Here is a 22,066-nt window from a genome sequence, read left to right as displayed (position 1 = left end):
GACATAATTTTCCTAAAAAATTTTGACTCCATAGCATCTCTTTTAGTTTTAACTATCTGTATTTTTTTCCTTTGTCTATCAAGCGGAAATTGCGGGGCCATATTAAAATCTCCTCCCATAATCACATAGCCCTCAGCACATTGTAAAATCCTCAATTGGAGATTATCCCAAAAGCTTGGAGACAGGGTATTTGGTGCATATACATTACAAAGTGTGTAAACTGAATTACCTATTTTAACTTTCAATAAGACATAGCGGCCATCTGGGTCCGTAAATATTTGTAATATTTGAGTTTTGATTTTTTTCGCTAAGAGAATGACTACCCCTTTCCGTTTATTTTCGCCTGGAGATGCCACTACCTCCCCCACCCAAGAAAATTTTAATTTAGCTGACTCTTTTAAACTCAGGTGAGTTTCTTGTAGGAATGCTATGGAACAATCCAGCTTTTTAAGATGTGATAATACTGTTTTCCTCTTCACCGGGGAGTTGAAGCCACCTATATTCCATGAAATTATATTCATATAACTTATATTATCAGCCATATTTATTAACTAATAAAAAAAAAGAGAAGGGAAAAGAGAAAAAAAAGAAAAAAAAAAAAAGGGCTTCACCCCTACCCCTCCTCTTCCCCCCCTCTCTCATGGATATTAATACTAATTTTCTTTTAAAAAAAACCCTGATTACACACTTCGTCTGTGATGGGAATCTGCCCTTCCCCCATTTACCTTTGCAAAGAATCATATATAAAAGGAAAAAAACAAACACAGAAAAGAAAAAAAATTCTATGACTTTACTACGTCAGGACTTTAATATTATCTGGGGGAGCCTTGTAGTATTTTATTTTCTGTCAAGTATTTCTCAGCCAGCTTATAATTATCAAACATATGAACTTTATCCCCATGCGTGACTCTTAATTTAGCTGGATATATCATTGTCGCCTGTAGACCTTGATTAATTAACTTCGTGCATAAAGGTGACATTTCCTTTCTCTTTAAGGAAGTCTCATAGGAGAAATCCTGGAAGAGAAATAATCTACTCTCCCCTATAAAAATGGGTTGAGATTTTCGATAAAACTGTAATAATGTCACCTTATCCTGGAAGTTCAACAGTTTGGCGAGTACCGGTCTTGGTCTTAGCTCCTTATTGCTCATTTCTAACCTACTCCCTAGCCTATGAGCTCGTTCCACAATGATACTGGGGTAAGTGGGAGGGATGCCCATAAGTTTAGCTAACGTTATTGCAATGAATTCTTCCAAATTTTCATTCCCTTTTTTCTCAGGAAGACCCACTATTTTAATGTTGTTCCTTCTGGAACGGTTCTCCAGGTCTTCAATTTTAAATTGTAATTTAGAAATCAGGGTGCTATTGGCTTCAATCCTAGCTTTCATCTCTTCACAATTATCCTCAATATCTGAGACCCTCTGTTCCACCTCTTGAAATCTGGAAGAAAATTGTCGTACTTTGTTTGTCAACATTGTTAGCTCCTGTTTTATCTCAGACCTAAGACCTTCAAATTTAGGAGAAAGAGCTTCTGTAATACTCTCAACTAAAGATTGCAGATCAAATTGGTCAGTACCTTTCGTTATGGTATTTGAGTGAATTTCAGCTAATGTCTCTATAGCCTGTTTATTCCTTTTATCTCTGGGTTTCCCAGCCATGGCTGGAGAAGTGGATTTAGTGAGGTTAGGTGATTTAATAAATTTATCCATATAATATATAAGTGAGGGGAGTGAGGGAGAGGACACAGAAAAACTACAAAGAGGGGAAAAAAGAAAAAAAAAATGCCCAGAAGGGGACTTGAGAAAATAGAGAAAAAAAAAAAAGTATGTGTATGTGAGTAAGTGAAAAGAGTGAAAAAAGAAAAATTATTAGGAGAGACTTACTCCAGTTCAGTGGTAATAAAGTGTCTGCCAACCTTGGTGGGAAAAAAAAGTCACAAACTCAATTAAAGCTACACAGGCCTACAGAAGCCAAATAAAGAGTAACCACAGATACAGGCAGAAAATGAAAAATTCCTAACAAGTTGGTATTATTATGTCTAACTAAACAGAATTACTCCTTTCTCCTTTAAATCAGCTGCTGATATTACTTAAAATTAAAGTAAATGTACAAAGCTTTATATCCTATCTGAACAGAGGATTTACCATCTCCCTACTTATTACATCTTATGAGATAACTAGTAAGCAACAAGTGAACCTAGAAGTGAAATATTATCCAATAACTTCAATATTAGCTGGATAAAAAAAAAAGAAAAAAAAACAACTAGGGTTCAAGACCATCTCAGTTTTTAAAGACAGATCAAGTATTGAAGTAGTACACAGTTCCTATCAAGGGATAATATACACAGCAACCTATCTAATGATTTTAGTGGATACTACCAGATTCTTTTCCAGCAAGTTCTCACCTTTAAATTTAGATGCAATCCCCTAGCCTAGTAAAACCTATATGACATACATTTCATACCACTTAAATTTGGTAGCAAGGTCTATTCAGAACATTTCAGAGATGACTTAACCTGGAAATCAAAACCCAATTAAACAACAGAATCAGAACCCAAGTTGCAGTGTTAGATAACGTTACTCATAAGGGTTAATAAGCAAAGTCAGCATGATTAGTAGTTGGATGATCAAGTCTCTCCTTAAGCCAATTGCTTTAAATCTTAAAGCAACATTAGGACCCCTTTATTAATTTATTATTTGTCCTCCTTCTCTTCCTTCTCTTTTGTTTTTCCTTGAATCATGAACCAATTAACTTTTTTTATATATTATTTTTTATTTATTATTCCTTTTGAGAGGCTTGGCTTAAATAAGTCAGGGGTTACTTGATAAGTTAAAGCTTAATAAGTGAGAAACGACATCCTGCAGATTAATCCTTAGCTTTATGTGAAAAAGAAAAGATATAGCTTAGCAGAGTGAAGAGAGCAAACAAATCTGTCTCCCCCCTGTCACTCCCAAGATTTTCAAAAACAATGTCCAGCTTCTTTTCACCTCCAGTAAGAGCCTTAAACTACAGACTGACAACTTGTACAAGCCTCAACCCCAAGTCTCTGTTTTCTGCAACTGCCAAATTTATGCAGCAAGTGCCTGTGAAAACATAGCAAGCAAGCAGGGAAAGTCATGCAAGGGAGCAGAGCACAGCGACATAAGGCAGCCCAAAGATAATAACAGAAGAAAGAAAACACTTTATGCCAGTATACTTGCTGTTAGGTGTACTTTTCCAACTCTCATGCCGGTATACTCCCCTTGCTCCTTTTAGTATGGGGAATTTTTCTGGGCGATTCAGGCACTTAAGCTTTACTCCCTCAATACCTCAACGGTAACTGCCCAACCCCTGTCTCCCTCTCGCAGCACCGGTGGGAGGGAGAAAATGAACAGGGGAATCACGAGCTACTTCTGTGCAGTTTGTTTATCCTTCCGGTGGGTGTTTTCCCTGAAGCCTGGCTGTCCTCTCTTCCTTAAACCCTCTATGCTCTGAGGGCGGTGTCTTGCTTCTGGTTTACCCCTCACATGACCGGTCAAACTACTGGCTCTGTTCGGGTGGGGGGAAAGCCGGATCCTTCCAACCAATGGCTATCACTGCAGACCTCCAGCCCAACAACCGCTCCTGTCTCCCTCTCGCAGCACCGGTGGGAGGGAGAGCTACAGGAGTGTGAACATTAGTTTGCTTGGTTATAAGCCCAGACCTCAATATCGCCTCCTCAGGAATTTCTTTTCTCCCAACAGGGCAGCGTTCCCAGGCCCTTCTTAGGCGTCCTCAGATAGTCTGACTTGGCCCGCACTTTTCTCCCCAGTCACAGGGCTCCAGGCACCGTACCTCTTGCCTAAGGAGCTGGTGCGGCGGTTTGCAGAGAGAAGCGCTCCGTGACTTGCGCTTAGCTCCGCCTCCGGATGTCTTCCTTCACCGGAAGGATTTAGCTTCAGTTCCTTAACACCTTTTTTAATTAGAGTATAGTTAACTTAAATAAAATATAACTTTTATTTCATTGCTATTATTAAAATTATTTATTGTTATCATATAATGATTCAATATGTAATGCAGTGCTGTTTTTTAAAAAAATTCTACTTCCCAATTATATCTAAGAAGTTGCTTTGTTTAATACATTAGCACCTAGGCCTATGGGTAAACTCCTACAATATGGGAGCTACTTTAATTTTAAAGCTAATTAGTGCCTAGCAATTTGTAACGTCATATTACCAAACAGTGTTGGATTGCAGTATTATTATTTGTAGAAAAACATTATATGGCTGAAACAAGCCGATTAAAAATGGAGATACAGGCTCCAGTCAGAGAGCCCCTGATGCAGAGGGGGTGGGGAGCGGCTATGATATTCCTGTATATAAAGGCAATACTATCCCACCTCTTCGAACTCATTGGTTTACAAATAAATTCCTATTGGTTAGGTGATCTGTCAATCATTCTTCTACTCAAATCGTAAGATTACTATTATTTCATTGAGTCACATGATATTATTCAACCAATCATTGTTATTGGATCGTTTGAATAAAAAGATTTTTATGAAGCTTCCTATGATATTAATATAACAAACTGTTATAATGTTGATTTTTATTGCAAATCTTTTGTTACTATTAGCGTGACATTAGGTTAACTTACAACATTATGAAACATTGCTGTTTTATTATCTAAATGATCTCAAATGTTATTTTGTTGCCATTGTACTTGGCTGTTATTTGTATTGTAGATAATGCAATATTATGCATTGTTCATGTTTCTCTTCATAAATAGATGACTGTTAGTATTTTCAAGACATCAATTTGGATTAGTATAATTTTTAATTAGTTCCACACCCTAATGTGATTTTTATGGTGAATGTAAAGGTTGTTTAATGTTATTATAATTCCACACAATGAACTAAAAATATATTTGGTAGTGAAACATTTGTGCTAATTTTAGTTGCTAATAAAAGTTAAATAAAAAAAATTTCAATAAAAAATAAAGAATAACAAATCTTTTAAGAAAAATGTGCTTGCGTTTTTATTCTGTAGTTTAGCAAGATTAATTGTGATGTTGTTTTCAGTAGTGTTGCGTTACTTTTGATAATTGTATTAATTATGAAAATATTTTTACTCATAATTTAGTGGCTGGGGGAACTTTTAAGTGAAGTGAATTTGTTAAAGTGATATGTAATTATATTGTGAACTTTATAAGTTGACAAGCTTTCGGAAGAATGCCTTCCTTTCTCAAGTCTAAAGCAATTGCTTTAAAGGGACATGAAACCCACATTTTTTCTTTCATGATTTAGAAAGATAATGCAATTTTAAACATCTTTCTAATTTACTTCTATTATCTAATTTGTTTTATTCTCTTGATATTGTTTGCTGAAAAGCATATCTAGATATGCTCAGTAGCTGCTGATTGGTTGCTGCACATAGAAGCCTTGTGTAATTGGCTCACCATGTGCATTGCTTTTTCTTCAACTAAGGATATCTAAAAAATGAAGCAAAATAAATAATAGAAGTACATTGTAATGTTGTTTGAATTTCTATTCTCTATCTGAATCATGAAAGAAAGATTTTGGGTTTAGTTGCCCTTTAAGGAAGGCATTGTTCCGAAAGCTTGTCAACTTATAAATGTATAGTTAGTCCAAAAAAAAAAAGTATCATTGTTCAATGCAACACTCTTGTTATTTTGATATATAAATGTATGTATAAATATACAGATATATATAGGAATATCTATTTATAAATACATAGAACATATTCTATGTGCAAAATATTGGAATGTGATATATTTACAGTAAATACATAGTTAAAAACGTTATTAAATATGAATATTGCATAAATGTTTTTGCATGTTTTCATCTACTTAATTGCAAAGGGCTTATATATATGTCTACATATGTATTTATGTGTTTATATGTGTATATATGTCTGTAAATACATATATACACATATAAATACATATGTACACATATAAATACATATATACACATATAAATACATATGTACACATATAAATACAAATGTACACAAATAAATACATATATACACATATAAATACATATGTACACATATAAATACATATATACACATATAAATACATATGTACACATACAAATACAAATGTACACATATAAATACATATATACACATATAAATACATATGTACACATATAAATACATATATACACATATAAATACATATGTACACATATAAATACAAATGTACACATATAAATACATATATACACATATAAATACATATGTACACATATAAATACATATATACACATATAAATACATATGTACACAAATATAGACACACATATATATATATATATATATATATATATACACACCTTTAGAGATGTATATGTATGTATCTCAATGTTAAAGCCCTTTGCCTGCCTTTTCCCCCCTAACACCTGCGATTTCATATCTTTGAGCCCTTATAACTTTTGTATGCAATATTATTTTTTTAATAGATGGTATTATTATGAGTGTAACTGTACTTAATAATGTATTTTTTATGTGTTTTGTGACACTTTTTTGTTTTGCGAAACAGTTAACCAGAGGACATGGTAATCAATCGATCACATTTGCTTTCAACTTGTAATACCAGCGCAATTTAACTTGCGCGCAAATGATCACGAAAACCCGATATCGCTTGTGTGCAAACATTTGCGCTCCCCTCGTAATCTGGACCTGTGTGTTTTATACTCGTTTAAAGGGATTCCACATCCACTGTGACAATCCACATTTCTTTTGATATGTGTAGATCTTGTAGTTTATGTAATACTTCTATTGTATCTCTTACATATGATGGTAAACTATATAGATATTCTCTTAGTCTTTGATCTACATATTTACTCGCAGATTCTGTTAGATTATCATTGCCATAAAAGATAGGTCTTCCTGGAGGTTGATGAATGTTTCTATGCACTTTGGGTATGAATTATATTGTGGCTGTTTTGTTTTTTTTATAGATTAAGAGTTTCTTTTCTGAACTGGTGATAATTTTTCCTTGCCAAGCACCTGTTATTAATTTATTGTATTGAACTTTATATCCTGGTGTAGAATTACCAAATAATGTTTTGTAATTTTCTTTCTTATTTAGCTGTTTATATGCTTCGGCTAGGTACATTTATCTTGGCCATAATACAATATTACCACCCTTTTCTCAGGGCTTTATGATTGACCAGGTCTTTATTTCACTTAAAGGGACATTGTACACTAGATTTTGTAGATGATCCATTTATATAGCCCATCTTGGTTTTATTTTTTGTAACAATGTTTAGTTTTGCTTATTTTTTAATAACATTGTGCTGATTTTCCGACTCCTAAACAAGCACCAAAGTATCAGATGTATACATGCGTTTACAGACTCCTACTGGCTCCTGTTTGTCTAATCGTTTTTTTTCATACGCAGGGAGAGGGTGGGGTTTCTGCACACAGCCCCTTTCACTTGGTGTGCCAGCTTAATCTCATCAAAAGTGCTAAACTGGGAGCTTCTAAGTACGTTTTTAAAAAGGTTTTATACTGGATTTTTAGATCAGTATCTGTGCATATTCTTCATTATAGTAGTGTCTATTACTATATGCAGTTATATGAAAATGTGTGTATACTGTCCCTAATGCCTGTTTTTCGCCCCATCTGATGGACTGTTTGTTACTTGTAATTTGTCTATTTGATGACAGACTACACTGCAGAATACTTGAATTTCTGGAGAGAATTGTTATATGATAACAAGAAAAAAATCTGAAAATATTGCACTAAAAATACTTGCACAATTATTAGAGCTGAAGCAAAGTATTTTAAGAATAGGTGGTGAATGTCTGTATCTATGAATGAAGTAAACCACTGGTGGTCTTTTAATAAGAGAAATGAAATAAAAGTTATATTTTATTTAAAGGGACAGTCTAGTATAAATTAAACTTTCATTATTCAGATAGGACTTTTAATTTTAATCAACTTTCCAATTTACTTTTATCATCCAATTTGCTTTTTTCTCTTGGTATTCTTAGTTTAAACTAAACATAGGTAGACTCATATGCTAATTTCTAAGCCTTTGAGGGCTGCCTCTTATCACATGCTTTTTAAATCTCTTTTCAACACAAAGAGACAGAAAGTACACATGGGCCATATAGATAACACTGTGTTCAGGCACAGGGGGTTATTTAAGATTTAGCACAACACAATGCTAAATGCAAGACAATCACAGTCATGTGATCAGGGGGCTGGAAGAAGGTTCCTAGATACAAGGTAATCACAGGGGTAAAAAGTATATCTGTATATACATAAATACACATATAAATACATATGTACACAGACACATACATATATATATATATAGCTCCGAATGGAGTTGATGCCCCTGTTTCCGCAAAAGCCTACAGGTTTGATGGAAACAGCAGTTGTGAAGCAGCGGTCTTAAAGGGACAGTCTAGTCCAAAAAAAACTTTCATGATTCAGATAGAGCATGTCATTTTAAACAATTTTCCAATTTACTTTTATCACCAATTTTTCTTTGTTCTCTTGGTACTCTTAGCTGAAAGCTTAACCTAGGAGGTTCATATGCTAATTTCTTAGACCTTGAAGGCCGCCTCTTAAGAATGCATTTTAACAGGTTTTTCACCACTAGAGGGTGTTAGTTCATGTTTTTCATATAGATAACACTGTGCTCGTGCACGTGAAGTTACCTGGGAGCCATCACTGATTGGCTAAACTGCAAGTCTGTCAAAGAACTGAAATAAAGGGGCAGTCTGCAGAGGCTTAGATACAAGATAATCACAGAGGTAAAAAATATATACAGGGAGTGCAGAATTATTAGGCAAGTTGTATTTTTGAGGATTAATTTTATTATTGAACAACAACCATGTTCTCAATGAACCAAAAGAACTCATTAATATCAAAGCTGAATATTTTTGGAAGTAGTTTTTAGTTTGTTTTTAGTTTTAGCTATTTTAGGGGGATATCTGTGTGTGCAGGTGACTATTACTGTGCATAATTGTTAGGCAACTTAACAAAAAACAAATATATACCCATTTCAATTATTTATTTTTACCAGTGAAACCAATATAACATCTCAACATTCACAAATATACATTTCTGACATTCAAAAACAAAACAAAAACAAATCAGTGACCAATATAGCCACCTTTCTTTGCAAGGACACTCAAAAGCCTGCCATCCATGGATTCTGTCAGTGTTTTGATCTGTTCACCATCAACATTGCGTGAAGCAGCAACCACAGCCTCCCAGACACTGTTCAGAGAGGTGTACTGTTTTCTCTCCTTGTAAATCTCACATTTGATGATGGACCACAGGTTCTCAATGGGGTTCAGATCAGGTGAACAAGGAGGCCATGTCATTAGATTTTCTTCTTTTATACCCTTTCTTGCCAGCCACACTGTGGAGTACTTGGACGCGTGTGATGGAGCATTGTCCTGCATGAAAATCATGTTTTTCTTGAAGGATGCAGACTTCTTCCTGTACCACTGCTTGAAGAAGGTGTCTTCCAGAAACTGGCAGTAGGACTGGGAGTTGAGCTTGACTCCATCCTCAACCCGAAAAGGCCCCACAAGCTCATCTTTGATGATACCAGCCCAAACCAGTACTCCACCTCCACCTTGCTGGAGTCTGAGTCGGACTGGAGCTCTCTGCCCTTTACCAATCCAGCCACGGGCCCATCCATCTGGCCCATCAAGACTCACTCTCATTTCATCAGTCCATAAAACCTTAGAAAAATCAGTCTTGAGATATTTCTTGGCCCAGTCTTGACGTTTCAGCTTGTGTGTCTTGTTCAGTGGTGGTCGTCTTTCAGCCTTTCTTACCTTGGCCATGTCTCTGAGTATTGCACACCTTGTGCTTTTGGGCACTCCAGTGATGTTGCAGCTCTGAAATATGGCCAAACTGGTGGCAAGTGGTATCTTGGCAGCTGCACGCTTGACTTTTCTCAGTTCATGGGCAGTTATTTTGCGCCTTGGTTTTTCCACACGCTTCTTGCGACCCTGTTGACTATTTTGAATGAAACGCTTGATTGTTCGATGATCACGCTTCAGAAGCTTTGCAATTTTAAGAGTGCTGCATCCCTCTGCAAGATATCTCACTATTTTTTACTTTTCTGAGCCTGTCAAGTCCTTCTTTTGACCCATTTTGCCAAAGGAAAGGAAGTTGCCTAATAATTATGCACACCTGATATAGGGTGTTGATGTCATTAGACCACACCCCTTCTCATTACAGAGATGCACATCACCTAATATGCTTAATTGGTAGTAGGCTTTCGAGCCTATACAGCTTGGAATAAGACAACATGCATAAAGAGGATGATGTGGTCAAAATACTAATTTGCCTAATAATTCTGCACTCCCTGTAAATATAACTGTGTTGGTTATGCAAAACTAGGGAATGGGTAAAAAAGGGATTATCTATCTTTTAAAACAATAGCAATTCTGGTGTAGACTGTCCCTTTAAGACCGCTGCTCCATAACTGGTCCGCTGCTGATTGACACCCCGTGCTAGCGGCCGATTGGCCGTGAATCTCCAGAGGCAGCATTGAACTGCTTGTGCAATGTTAAATGCCGACAGCGTATGCTGTTGGCATTCAGCAATGTCTGTCGGACATAATATGCTACAGCGTATCATGTCGGACAGACATTGATAAATTGGCCCCTAAGTCTTGAAATTACAAGGTTTTTTTGTGTCCTGTCAACTGAAATGACTAAATAAAAAATACCACCTGTTTTGATTGTCAAAGAAATAAAAAACCAGGTTAAAACATTTATTTCTGGCTCATACTCATATGTTTGCAATTATTTTGTTACAGTGACTATCAAAAGGTTGCATTTATGAGTTGCTTATGTTTTTTTACCTACTTTTGGGATCATTTGACTGATTTCATCATGCATCTTGCTGTATCGCTTCTGAGACAGATATTTTTCAGAATCCTGCAAAGCAAATTAATTCAGGAATCAATACATTAATAGCATAAGAACATATTTAACCCCTTAAAGACAGAGGTTTTACTCAGTTTCCATGTGTTAATAACAAAGGCAATTCTGGCATTTTTGCTCCGTATTGGTTTCACTACAATGACCTGCTCTCTTATTAAGTGCACCTATACATATTACAGTATATATTTAACAAACAGGGTTTTCATGTGATAACCTATTTGGATACATAAAATAACAATAAATATGAATTTAATTCTAATAAAAATATAGACAAAATGATTTATTTATTTTTATAGCAAATATAGGACTAACACTACAAGGATGGAATTATTGGTTTAACATTAAAAGTTTGCTATGTTTGGACTATAGGTTTAATAGAGGTCATGGAGTCCGATGCTGCTACACAAAAGTATATACCATAGACACCCCAGTGTATTTACCTAGAGACATTTAGACACTTTTATATTTAACCATTTTAAAGCCAAAGTAAGAATATAAAATGTAGGGATAAAAAAGAAAGATCAGAGTGAGGACAGGGGAAGGGCGAGACTAGTCATTGTTTACAAATAATGGATTCTTACTTATGACGTGATCACATGGGGCACTTTACTGTGTATCACTGGACTGCATCACTCCTGGGACATCCAATGAAAGCCTACTTAGCCTGATACCAGCATGCAGTGCAGCATAACAATATCTAGGCTGCATTAAAGTATAAAATCGCTGTGACTGGCTGTATACATAGTGCTCCATTTATCAAAACTTCAACTTTCAATTCATCTTCTATACAAGTGATTTTAGATTCATTTTTCGCTTTTTAAAGTTATTGAGCAGTCAAGCACCTCAAAATGCTGTTCAACTCGTCATGATCAAATGTTTATCGCCAAGATTTGATTTCATTCATCTCTGCATGTATTTTGCAAGGTTCAATTTAATTCATCTCTGCATGTATTTCGCGAGTAGCGTTTGTCAATCTGCCACGTTTCTAAGATATCAAGCAGTCAACTTAATCGTTCTCACATTGAAAAACAACGTACTAGACATGACTTCAAATCTGCAACCTCAGAGCTTGCAAATACCATAGAAAGCAATGGGGAATAAAATGCTATCTTAAAGTAAACAATGGGAGTGTCAGCTTTTAAAGGTACATGAAACCCAAAAAATTTCTGTCATGATTCAGATAGAGAATACAATTTTAAACAACTTTCTAATTTACTTCTATTATCTAATATGTTTCATTCTCTTGGTATCATTTGTTGAAGGAGCAGCAATGCACTACTAGTTTCTAACTGAACACATGGGTGAGCCAATCACATTGAATATATATATGCAGCCACCAATCAACAGCTAGAACCTAGTTTCTCTGCTGCTCATGAACTTGCCTAGAAAAAACTTTCAGCAAATGATAACAAGAGAAGGACGCAATTTAAATAATAGAAGAAAATTGGAAAGTTGTTTAAAATTGTATTCTCTATCTGAATCATGAAAGAACATTTTTGGGTTTCATGTCCCTTAAAAAGCCAATGATCAACTTTGTTTTTTCACGCTCTTCTTGAACTTACACTGGTGGAAGTTAAGATTATAAGTTTTAATAGAAGCATTTTTGTAAACAAAAGTATAATTAAAAAAAAAAACTTAAAGGGATATGAAAACCCTAAAAAAATATTTTGTGATTCAGACAGAACATACCATTTTAAAAAAGTTTCAAATTTACTACTATTATTAATAGAAGAGATACTTAGGTAGGCATCCAGAGCACTACATAGCAGGAAATAGTTAGGCCCTCTAGTGCTCTTGTAAATAGATAACATTCTTGCAAAACTGCTGCCCTATAGTGTTCCAGAAATGGTCCAGCTCCTGAGCATAAATCATAGTCATAAGTGCAATATAATCATGATATCGGACCATAACTTATAAATTGACTATATAAATAATAATTTATCAATGAATAATTTCAATGCTCCTTTAATATCTCTCAATAATGTTGTACATTGTTTCTATAATTTCAGAAGACTACATTTTATAAATAGAGGGCAGATTCTATTTGTATATTACTTTTTGGTGCCATTTAATATATTTATTTTTTTTTAAATATAATTTTTATTATTGTAGTTTTCTTAATGACAGACAAAACATGGTTAGGCAAAGAAAAAGACAAAATATAGCTTTGCATTTACATCATAAAACAATAAGTCATAGATAGTTTGTCACTTTATCGGAAGTATAACTCATTACTATTTGTATACTTTTAAAAAAGAAAGGACATATTTGGATCTAGGCACAACATTCTCTAGATCAGCTATCTGCAAAACAATATTAATTTGCTAGATCAAAAAGAAAACAAGAAAAACGAAAGAGAAAGAGGAAAGAGAAAAAAGAAAGAAAAGAAAGAGAGAGAGAGAAAAAAAAAAAAAAAGGGAGAAAGGGGAGACCTCTCCTACTCTCCTCCACCTCCCCCCCCCAATACTCGTCCCCCGCACCACCCTCAAAAGAAATGCTGTCTCCAAAATTCTGGATACTCATCTGTTAATAATAATTGTAGAAATTCTGGTGAACTTCGAAAATAGCCTAATAGCTGCAGCTGTACCTCTCTAGGCTGATCTAAAATAACTTTGTCCCATTTCGACATGTACTTTTTTATTTTATTCTCTATAAAAATTAATTGATCATTCTGATCTAAGGCCATTTGATAGGTTACGTCTTGAATTACCACAGCTATGCTAGGAGCATTTTTATCCTTCCAGGCCCTTAAAATCCTCTGTCTAACTAACAGAATTGTAGTGTTAATCAGGGACTTATTCTGCACTTGATCATGCACCAGAAAGAAAATATGTGAAGGTTTAAGCCGGATTTTAGCTGGCAAAAATCTGTTAAGCCAAAATTCTATTTGTTTCCATAATTGGGAAATTTTTGGGCATGCATAGAAGACATGAAATAGATCGGCTGCAGGGAATTTACATCTAAAGCAGGCCGTGTCTCCTTTCCATTTACCCATTCTACTGGGTGTCAGGTATGCTCTATTAAGGAGTTTTAAATGAGACTCTCTTATTGCCATACTATTTGAAAACTTTCTTACTCTGTCAAAACTCTTTTGAAAAAAATTCAAATCGATTTCGGGGATATCTAATTCCCAGGAGTGAAACAGCTTATTTACCTTAGCTTTGGCCTCTTTAAGTATTAATAATCTGTAGATATGTGAAATAGAATAGTTACCTACGGAAAATCTAGCAATAATATCGTCTAGTGGGCCCAGCGACCAGGCATCTGCCTCCAGGGGTTCCTGCTTATAGTAAAAATGCCTCATTTGTAAATATGCAAAAAATGATCTTTTATCCAGATTGAATTCTCTAGTTAATGCTTCAAATGTTTTCATGTGCTTATTAAGAGGGTCCACGGCCTGTTCCAAGAATTTCAAATTATTTGCTGACCATTTTCTGAAAGCGGGTGATGTACATCCGCTCTCAAAATCTGGATTACCTCTAATAGGTAAAAATTTAGAGAGCGAGTGGTTCACTTCTAACAGATTACAAATTTTGTGCCATGCTATGATTACGTTATAAGTTGTGAATTTTGGGACATTTTCTTTTACATCTTTGAATTTGGCACTATGAAGCAACGCTTTAAGAGCGTATGGAGAAACTATGGCCTCTTCTATATCTCCGTTTGTGGCATAGTTGGATTCAGTTAGCCAATCCATAGCAATTCTGGCCATAGATGCAAGATTGTAATTTGTTAGGTTAGGAAATGCAAATCCACCCAGATCTTTTGGATGCGTTAGCCTTAGTAAGGAAATTTGTGGTTTTTTTGGTGACCAAAGAAAGCGAGAACAACAAGAGTTAAATTTTTGTATATCTGTCTTACGTAAAAAAAGCAGGTATATGCTGAATAAGAAATAGGATTTTAGGGAATGTACGCATTTTAATTAGTGCTATCCTTGCCGACAAAGATAATGGTAATTTACTCCATTTCTGTATTTCAGAGGAGCACTTTTTCCAAATCGGGGTATAGTTTATGTCATACCATTCCTCAGGATTTCTAGAAATAATTATTCCAAGATATTTAATATTTTTTTCAGTTAGTTTAAAGGGATTCTCTATTAAGCTGTTTTTATTTTTAATAAGCCATAAAATCTCTGATTTGGCAAGATTTATTCTATATCCAGCAAATTTACTAAACTCCGCTAATATATCTACTAGAGTTGGAATATTTTTGTTTGAGTCCCTTATATAAAATAAGATGTCGTCAGCATACAGTGACAGAATAGCTTTATACTGTTTGATTTTTATACCTTCCAATACTTCCCGACATTTAATCGCTAGCGGTTCGATTGCTATGTTGAATAGTAACGGCGAAAGGGGACATCCCTGTCTTGTCCCTTTATACAGTGTAATAGGAGGGGATAGGATATTATTTGTCGAGAGATATGAAATTGGATTCTGATATAATAGTGATACAAATTTTTGAAAGTGGCCTATATAGCCAAATTTCTTTAGCGCCGTTAATAAGTGATCCCATAGGACAGAGTCAAAGGTCTTTTCAGCGTCGACTGTTAATAATGCAAAATCATGCTTAACATCTGGCTCTGCTTCATGGGATCCCAATACATATTCAATTAGAGTCATCGCTTTTCTTATGTTTTTCTGTGCTGTCCTGCCAGGAATAAATCCAGTTTGATCTGGGTGTATGACATCTCCTATACTCTCTTTAAGGCGTGCAGCTAGGATACTAGCCATAAGCTTATAATCACTATTAAGCAGTGAAATTGGTCTGTATGAGTCCATTAGATTAGGATCCTTATCTTTTTTTAGTATGAGTATAATATTTGATGCACTAAAAGATTGGGAAGGTTTTAAACTATGTATAAAATATTTATTAAATAGTTCAGTTAATGTCGGGGCAATCTCTTCTGAAAGCACTTTATAGAATTCACTTGGTAATTGATCGGGACCGGGAGCCTTCCCTAAAGCTAACTCTTTGATTGCCTTCGATGTCTCCTCTACCGTAATCTCTTTATTTATTGAAGCTAATTGATCTGAGGATATTTTAGGGATTTTAAGATTTTCCCAGAAACAATTTTTCGCCTCCTTATTAACCTCTACCGAAGAGTACAGTTTTTGAAAGAATAGCTGAAATTGTCTGTTAATCTCTTTTGGAGTATTATGCTTAGTGCCCTCTACTATAATTGTCCCAATATAATTGTTTTTTTTCCTATTTTTAGATATATTTGATAGCATTTTGGCTGTTTTGGGGGAAAAAGTGCGAAAGATTGCTTTGTTTTTAAGTTCCTCTTGTAGCTGGTGTTGAGTTAGGAAGGTCTCTCTCTCTGTTTTCGCTCTTTGATAAGATTCCCAATTGCCCTTATTAGATTCATTAATATATTTTACCAGTTTATTTTTAAGTTGATTTGTTAGTTGGAGTTCTCTTGCTCTTAATTTCCTTTTCCTTTTGACCATATATGCCTTTATTTCCCCTCTAAGAAAGGCCTTCGCCGCCTCCCAAACAATTTCTGTTTTAGGCTGATAATCTTTGTTGAAAGAAACATAATCCCTCCATTTATAGATTAGCCAATTTCTAAAGTTAATATTAGAATATAGAAAGGCTGGAAAGAAAAATTTACCACACTGACCTTCATTTTTACTCCGCAGCTGGACCGTCATAGAAATAATTGCATGGTCTGAGATAACTATACTCTTTATATCTGTCTCGATTTCTAATTGTAATAAATTTTCGGTCACTAAAAACATATCTATTCTTGAAAAGGTGCGGAAGGATTTAGACTCGCACGTGAACATTTTCTCGTCTGGATGTTGAATTCTCCATATATCTTTTACTTTAAGACTTTTCGCAAAAGAGGTCAGTATCTTAGCCTCTTTTTTGGACCTATATGATCCACTAGTTCTAAGCCTATCCAGCTGTGGTGTAAATACACTGTTGAAATCCCCCCCAATAATTTAATTGGGAGTCTATTGCGTTGATTAGTTTAACGAATAGCTGATCCCAGAATTCTGTTTGACATTCATTTGGAGCATACAGATTACATAACGTATATCGGGATTTATTAATCTCTATTTCTAAGATTAAATACCTTCCTTCTACATCTTTATCTTGCGATATTAACTGAAATTCTAAATTTTTGTTAAAAATACATACAACCCCTCTTTTTCTTTTTATTGCTGATGTCGCAATTACCTCCCCAATCCACCCTATTTTTAATTTCTCTGCTTCCTGTAGGCTCAGATGCGTTTCCTGTAGGAAGGCGATATCTGGTTTATATTTTTTAAGATGATGAATTATTTTTTTCCTCTTGGCAGGGGAGGAAAATCCGCCCACATTCCAAGAGACCAAATTAATAGATTTGTTCATTTATATATTTATCTTTTTGATCGTAGTACTGATGTTCCCCCATAGACTACCAGCAAAGCAACTGAGTCGAGAGGGGGTAGGCGGAGGGAGAGGGGAGAGGGAGAGAAAGAGAAAAAAAAAAAAAAAAAAAAGAGAAGAGAAGAAGAGAGAAACAGAGCAGCCAGACCATAACCACTTCTTTGAGTTACCATTAGTTTAGACATTTATTCTGTGGAGATTTTTTTGTTTTCCATAAACTGTTTAACCTCTTCTACTGTGTTCAGCATAATTATCTTGTTATCTGTAAGCATTTAGATTTTTGCAGGGTATATCATTGTAGCTTGATAGCCTGCATTAATCAGCTGCGTACACCACGGAGCCATTACTCTCCTCCTATTTCCAGTTTCAGCAGAAAAATCTTGAAATAAGAAAATACGTTCTTTATTAATTTCTAGACTAGCTTTTTTCCTGTAGTAGGCTAAGAAATTCTGCTTATCCTGAAAATTCAAAAATTTCACTAGCACTGGTCTTTTATATTTGATAGAATTATCTTTCCTAACATTTGTGCCCAGCCTGTGAACCCTTTCAACTAAAATCTCTGAGCTATTTTGTGGCATGTCCAGTATTTCAGGTAGAGTTATTTTAACAAATTTCATAAGATCTGCAAAGTCAGGCGTCTCTGGAAGCCCTATTATTTTTAGATTGTTTCTCCTTGACCTGTCCTCTAGATCATCTACTCGTGCTTGCAAAAATTCTATAGACTTGGCCTGGGCATTCAGTACAGTTTGTTGTGTATGTTGAAGATCATCTATATCAGATATTCTATTTTCGATTTCTCCAAGTCTATTAGATATTTGTTTGAGTTCACTTGTTATGGTCATTAACTCTGATTTCACTCCCTCAAACTGTGGGAGAAACAGTTCAGAGATTTGTTTTACCAGATTGTTTGTGTCGATAACAGTACTAGGGCCAGGTGAGAAATAAGCTATCCCTGTCTCTAAGCTGCTTATACTGGATCTAGGCTTTCTGTCCTTAGTTTTGGGTGGCATTGTGCCTGTATCTGTTCTACTAATCCCTAGAAATGTATCCATAAAAATAAAAAGATAGAGAGGAAAAAAACAAAAGAGACAAAGAGTGCAATTGTGGGTGCCAAGTGAACAAAGTGTAAAGAAAGACACAAAAGCAGAAGAAAAATAACTATGAATAGGGTGTTCTGCCGAGAAAGGCAGGGTCTATAACAAACTGTGTAACTATGACAGAGTTCTATAGGTGCTACTAAGTGCAATAGGGTTATGGAGTTAGTAACTCCTGTGTTTCGTGCAATATTTGAGGGATTAGTAGTATCCTATATAAGATCAGTTATGTTTTATACTTTTTGTATAAGCTTATTTGTTTGAGTTTGGTCACCTATAGCATATAATGGTAGCAGAGAAAAATTACTTTAACAAGTTGACCTGAACGTTGTATAATGTTAATAAACTCTGCTCTGTTTTATTCCCCTTTTCCTAATGCCCTAGGGACAACAATTTCTTTGTATACATGTTTTATAAACGATCTGATTTTTTTTTTTTTTTTTTTTTCCTCTCTATGGTTCGGTTGCAATAACTATATATATCAATCGTGCAGAGGTAATTACAGCATAACCTTATATTAGCATAAATACATAGATAACAGCCTCACACATCCAAATAATTACTTAGAAAATTTGCATCCTATTTGATTAAGGGTATCAGAAAAAAGGGTATCAGAAAAAAATAGAGCACGCAGCTCCAATTCAAGAGTACGGCCCATCTGCATAGTAATACATAGAATATCCATCAGTATAAACTTATTGTATTCCAGTTCTCTTAGAGGTCTATACAGGTTGGAATGTCCAGGGGTTGCTTATATCCAAAAAACTTATCTCAGGGAGATTTATAGCGCCTTTACAGCCAGACGTGGCCTTTTACAGGCTTCACAGAGAGCCCGACCGTAGGTCAGCAAGCTTCCTTTGGCTACTATTCCTTAGCACTAGCTTGCTAGTGAAGTTAAAAATCCAGCAGCAGCCTTAGGCCTCTACTCCACCTTTACTTCGCCAACATAAATGTTCCCATATGTATATTACTTTATGGAGAGGAAATAAATACCGTCCTTATCTCACAGTTTTTATATGGCTTCCATGGCAGCAGATAGATAGGGGAGTGAGTAAAGGAAATACAGGGTGAGCGTTTTACTTGACAGCACTTAGCCTCCTTCCCGCTTTTCCTCCTTTACTTTTTTTACGTGCTTTGGCTGTTTGGGTCAGACATTCAGTTCACATTGAAATGGTTACCCTTTATAATAGGCATACATTTAGCAGGACAGTAAATGCTTTACACAGCATCAGGCTATCTTCTACCTCCTACCCCAATGCGTACCGCTGGCCAGAGACAAAGTACAAAAAAATAGCTTCCAATCTCACCTTGGCTTCAATCTTGTACCTGGGGTTCTGGGAGGTTATCCGGCGTGTCTATCTGTTTTCTGTTTGTTAGCCTTGCCGGTGTCCGTTCTGTTTTGTGTGAATTAGCCTTGCCGGTCTCCGCTCCTAAGCTTGTTACTTGCGTTATCTCCTATCCCGGTACTGGCAACTGCACCACCTCCTTGCCGGTCACCGGGGTCCTGGGAGCTCTGCTTTGCCACAAAAACGTTGTGTCTTAGTCTGGCTGCTTGCTTCTCCAGCGACTCTAGCCACCGAGTCTATTGCGGCTATTGGACTTCCCGCAATCCGGATGATGCTCCACAATGTGGGAGGGATTCCCAGCACTCTGTGCACAATCTTTAGCCAGGGAGCGCAACTCCTCAACGGCTGTGGAAAGCTGAGAAGGGCCTGTGTAACGGTGAAGCACTTAGGACGCCATCAGCAGACGTCCTACCAAGCCCCTCCCTCAGACGGAAGTCTCAATCGATACAGTCCTCTTACTGAGTGAATATGATATTCTGCCGCCATTTAATATTTTAAAGTTGAAAACACATTCATGTTACATACCATTAAGAAACTAAATCTAAATATAATAACCATATATTTAAGAAATAAAGACAGAAGTTCTACGCATCTGCTACAGTGAAAACATGAAAAGATGGCCGCTGTTGCTTACAAATATGGATCACATGGTTTCAATATGATTACTTTGGAATGTAATCATGATAACTTAGCTTAATCGTGCCATCAATGTACCCAAACTCATTAACAGTTCGTTGAACCTCGCTTCAGATTTGAAGCAAATGAACAAAGGTTAATTTTTAATAATGTTGGACACGGATCAATCATTTGCTAGTTGCAAGTAATGGTAGATGGACTTCAAACACAAAGTCGATTAATTGACACTTTGATAAATGGATAAATCATACTTGACTATTACTGGATTGTTGCTGGAGAGCCTCTCATGCAGGCATCTAGCAACAGCATGAGATACACACTGGTCTCAGCATATATGTCATGTAATGGAGACACCCCTGATCTTCACTACTCACAGGCATGCGATAACTGGGATACATTGTCCCAGTAATTGCTTGCCTGGGTTTTCCTCCAGGGGGATGGCTCACTGGTAAGGCATTCAGAAACAGTGCGGTCTTTGTGAGCAAGACCAGCTTTCCTACAGCTCACTGAAAGTCCTTAAGGGCTAAACCTGCGGCACCGGTTGGTGTTCACTGCTACTGCTTTCTATATCCAGTAAAATAATAGATTTATTTTTATTGTAATCTTAAATATTTCACTGATTATATATTCATATTAATGTGTTATAGGACTCATGTGATTACAATGCTCCCAAACTACAATATATGACAGCAGAACAAAAGTTTCTTTTTTTTTTTTTTTACTGGTAGCAACATTTCAAATTTACTTTATTTCAATTTGTTGCCAGCAATACACGGAAAAGAGAATTTTTTTTATATATTTTTGTCAACTAACAATGAATAATTAAATAGGGAGCCCATTAAGAGACTTCACTTGCCTTCTCTATGTTATACCATTATAGCCATTATATAATGGAGTTATCCTGTTTGTATTTCATCATTATACATGCAATTTTTTTAAATTTAATTATTATTGCTAAAGTAATTCTGTATATTTTGTTTGCTATTTACTGTTTGCTTAGCTAGAAAAAGAAAGAGAGCTAAAAAGAGAGAAAGAGAGAGACAAAACGAGAGAGAGAGAGAGAAAGCCAGAGAGAAACAGAGAGAAATAGAGAGAGACAGGGAGAGTAAGAAAAAATATAGAGAAAGAGAGCGAGAAATAGAATGGGAGAGAAACAAAGAAAAGAGTAATTAAATCATGGATAGTCATATATGCCTAGATTAAAAATATTACAAAAATATAAGCGCTATTGTGTGCTAACACTGCTCAAGTTAAATCAATAGCTCGAGCAAAAATCTGGGGTGCACTAACATCTTGATGTTTGATAGTGTGGGTGCGCTAAATCCCTCACATAATAGATTTTTATGGGGGAGCACTTGTTAAATTAACCCCTTGGTCTCATCCCCTCTCCAAGCTGTCCCATTTTACAGATGCAAATATTACAAAATCCAAACCTTATACGGCACCAAGCAGTTTCGATAAATACCTATATATATATATATATATATTTTTTTTTTTCATATCATTTACATGTATTTTGTTATGCATATATTCAAGTGTTAACACTTTAGTTCAGGCCTCCGAATGGGTAAATGAGCTATTTCGTTTTGGACTGGAGCCCAACACTTATAATATGAGCAATAACACCACACCCTTCACTATCCATTCAAAGTATAGGGTGGCATAAAAAAAATCCAGCCTTCTATTTTATGGTAAACCTT

The 22,066-nt window shown here is 35.5% G+C and overlaps 1 protein-coding gene across 1 annotated transcript in view; it reads right to left on the bottom strand.

Moving 5' to 3' along the window:
* Positions 1-22,066, bottom strand: part of LOC128656900 (uncharacterized) — a 351,437-nt gene that overhangs the window by 76,799 nt on the left and 252,572 nt on the right. The window contains exon 8 of the mRNA XM_053711069.1: positions 10,832-10,903. Within this exon, the coding sequence (XP_053567044.1) occupies positions 10,832-10,903 (72 nt within the window). The remainder of the gene's footprint in view (positions 1-10,831; positions 10,904-22,066) is intronic.

Source organism: Bombina bombina, chromosome 4 (genome assembly GCF_027579735.1).
Source record: "Bombina bombina isolate aBomBom1 chromosome 4, aBomBom1.pri, whole genome shotgun sequence".
Taxonomy (NCBI): domain Eukaryota; kingdom Metazoa; phylum Chordata; class Amphibia; order Anura; family Bombinatoridae; genus Bombina; species Bombina bombina.
The sequence above is the reverse complement of the archived record's forward strand: the minus strand, read 5'-3'. Positions and strand labels throughout refer to the sequence as shown.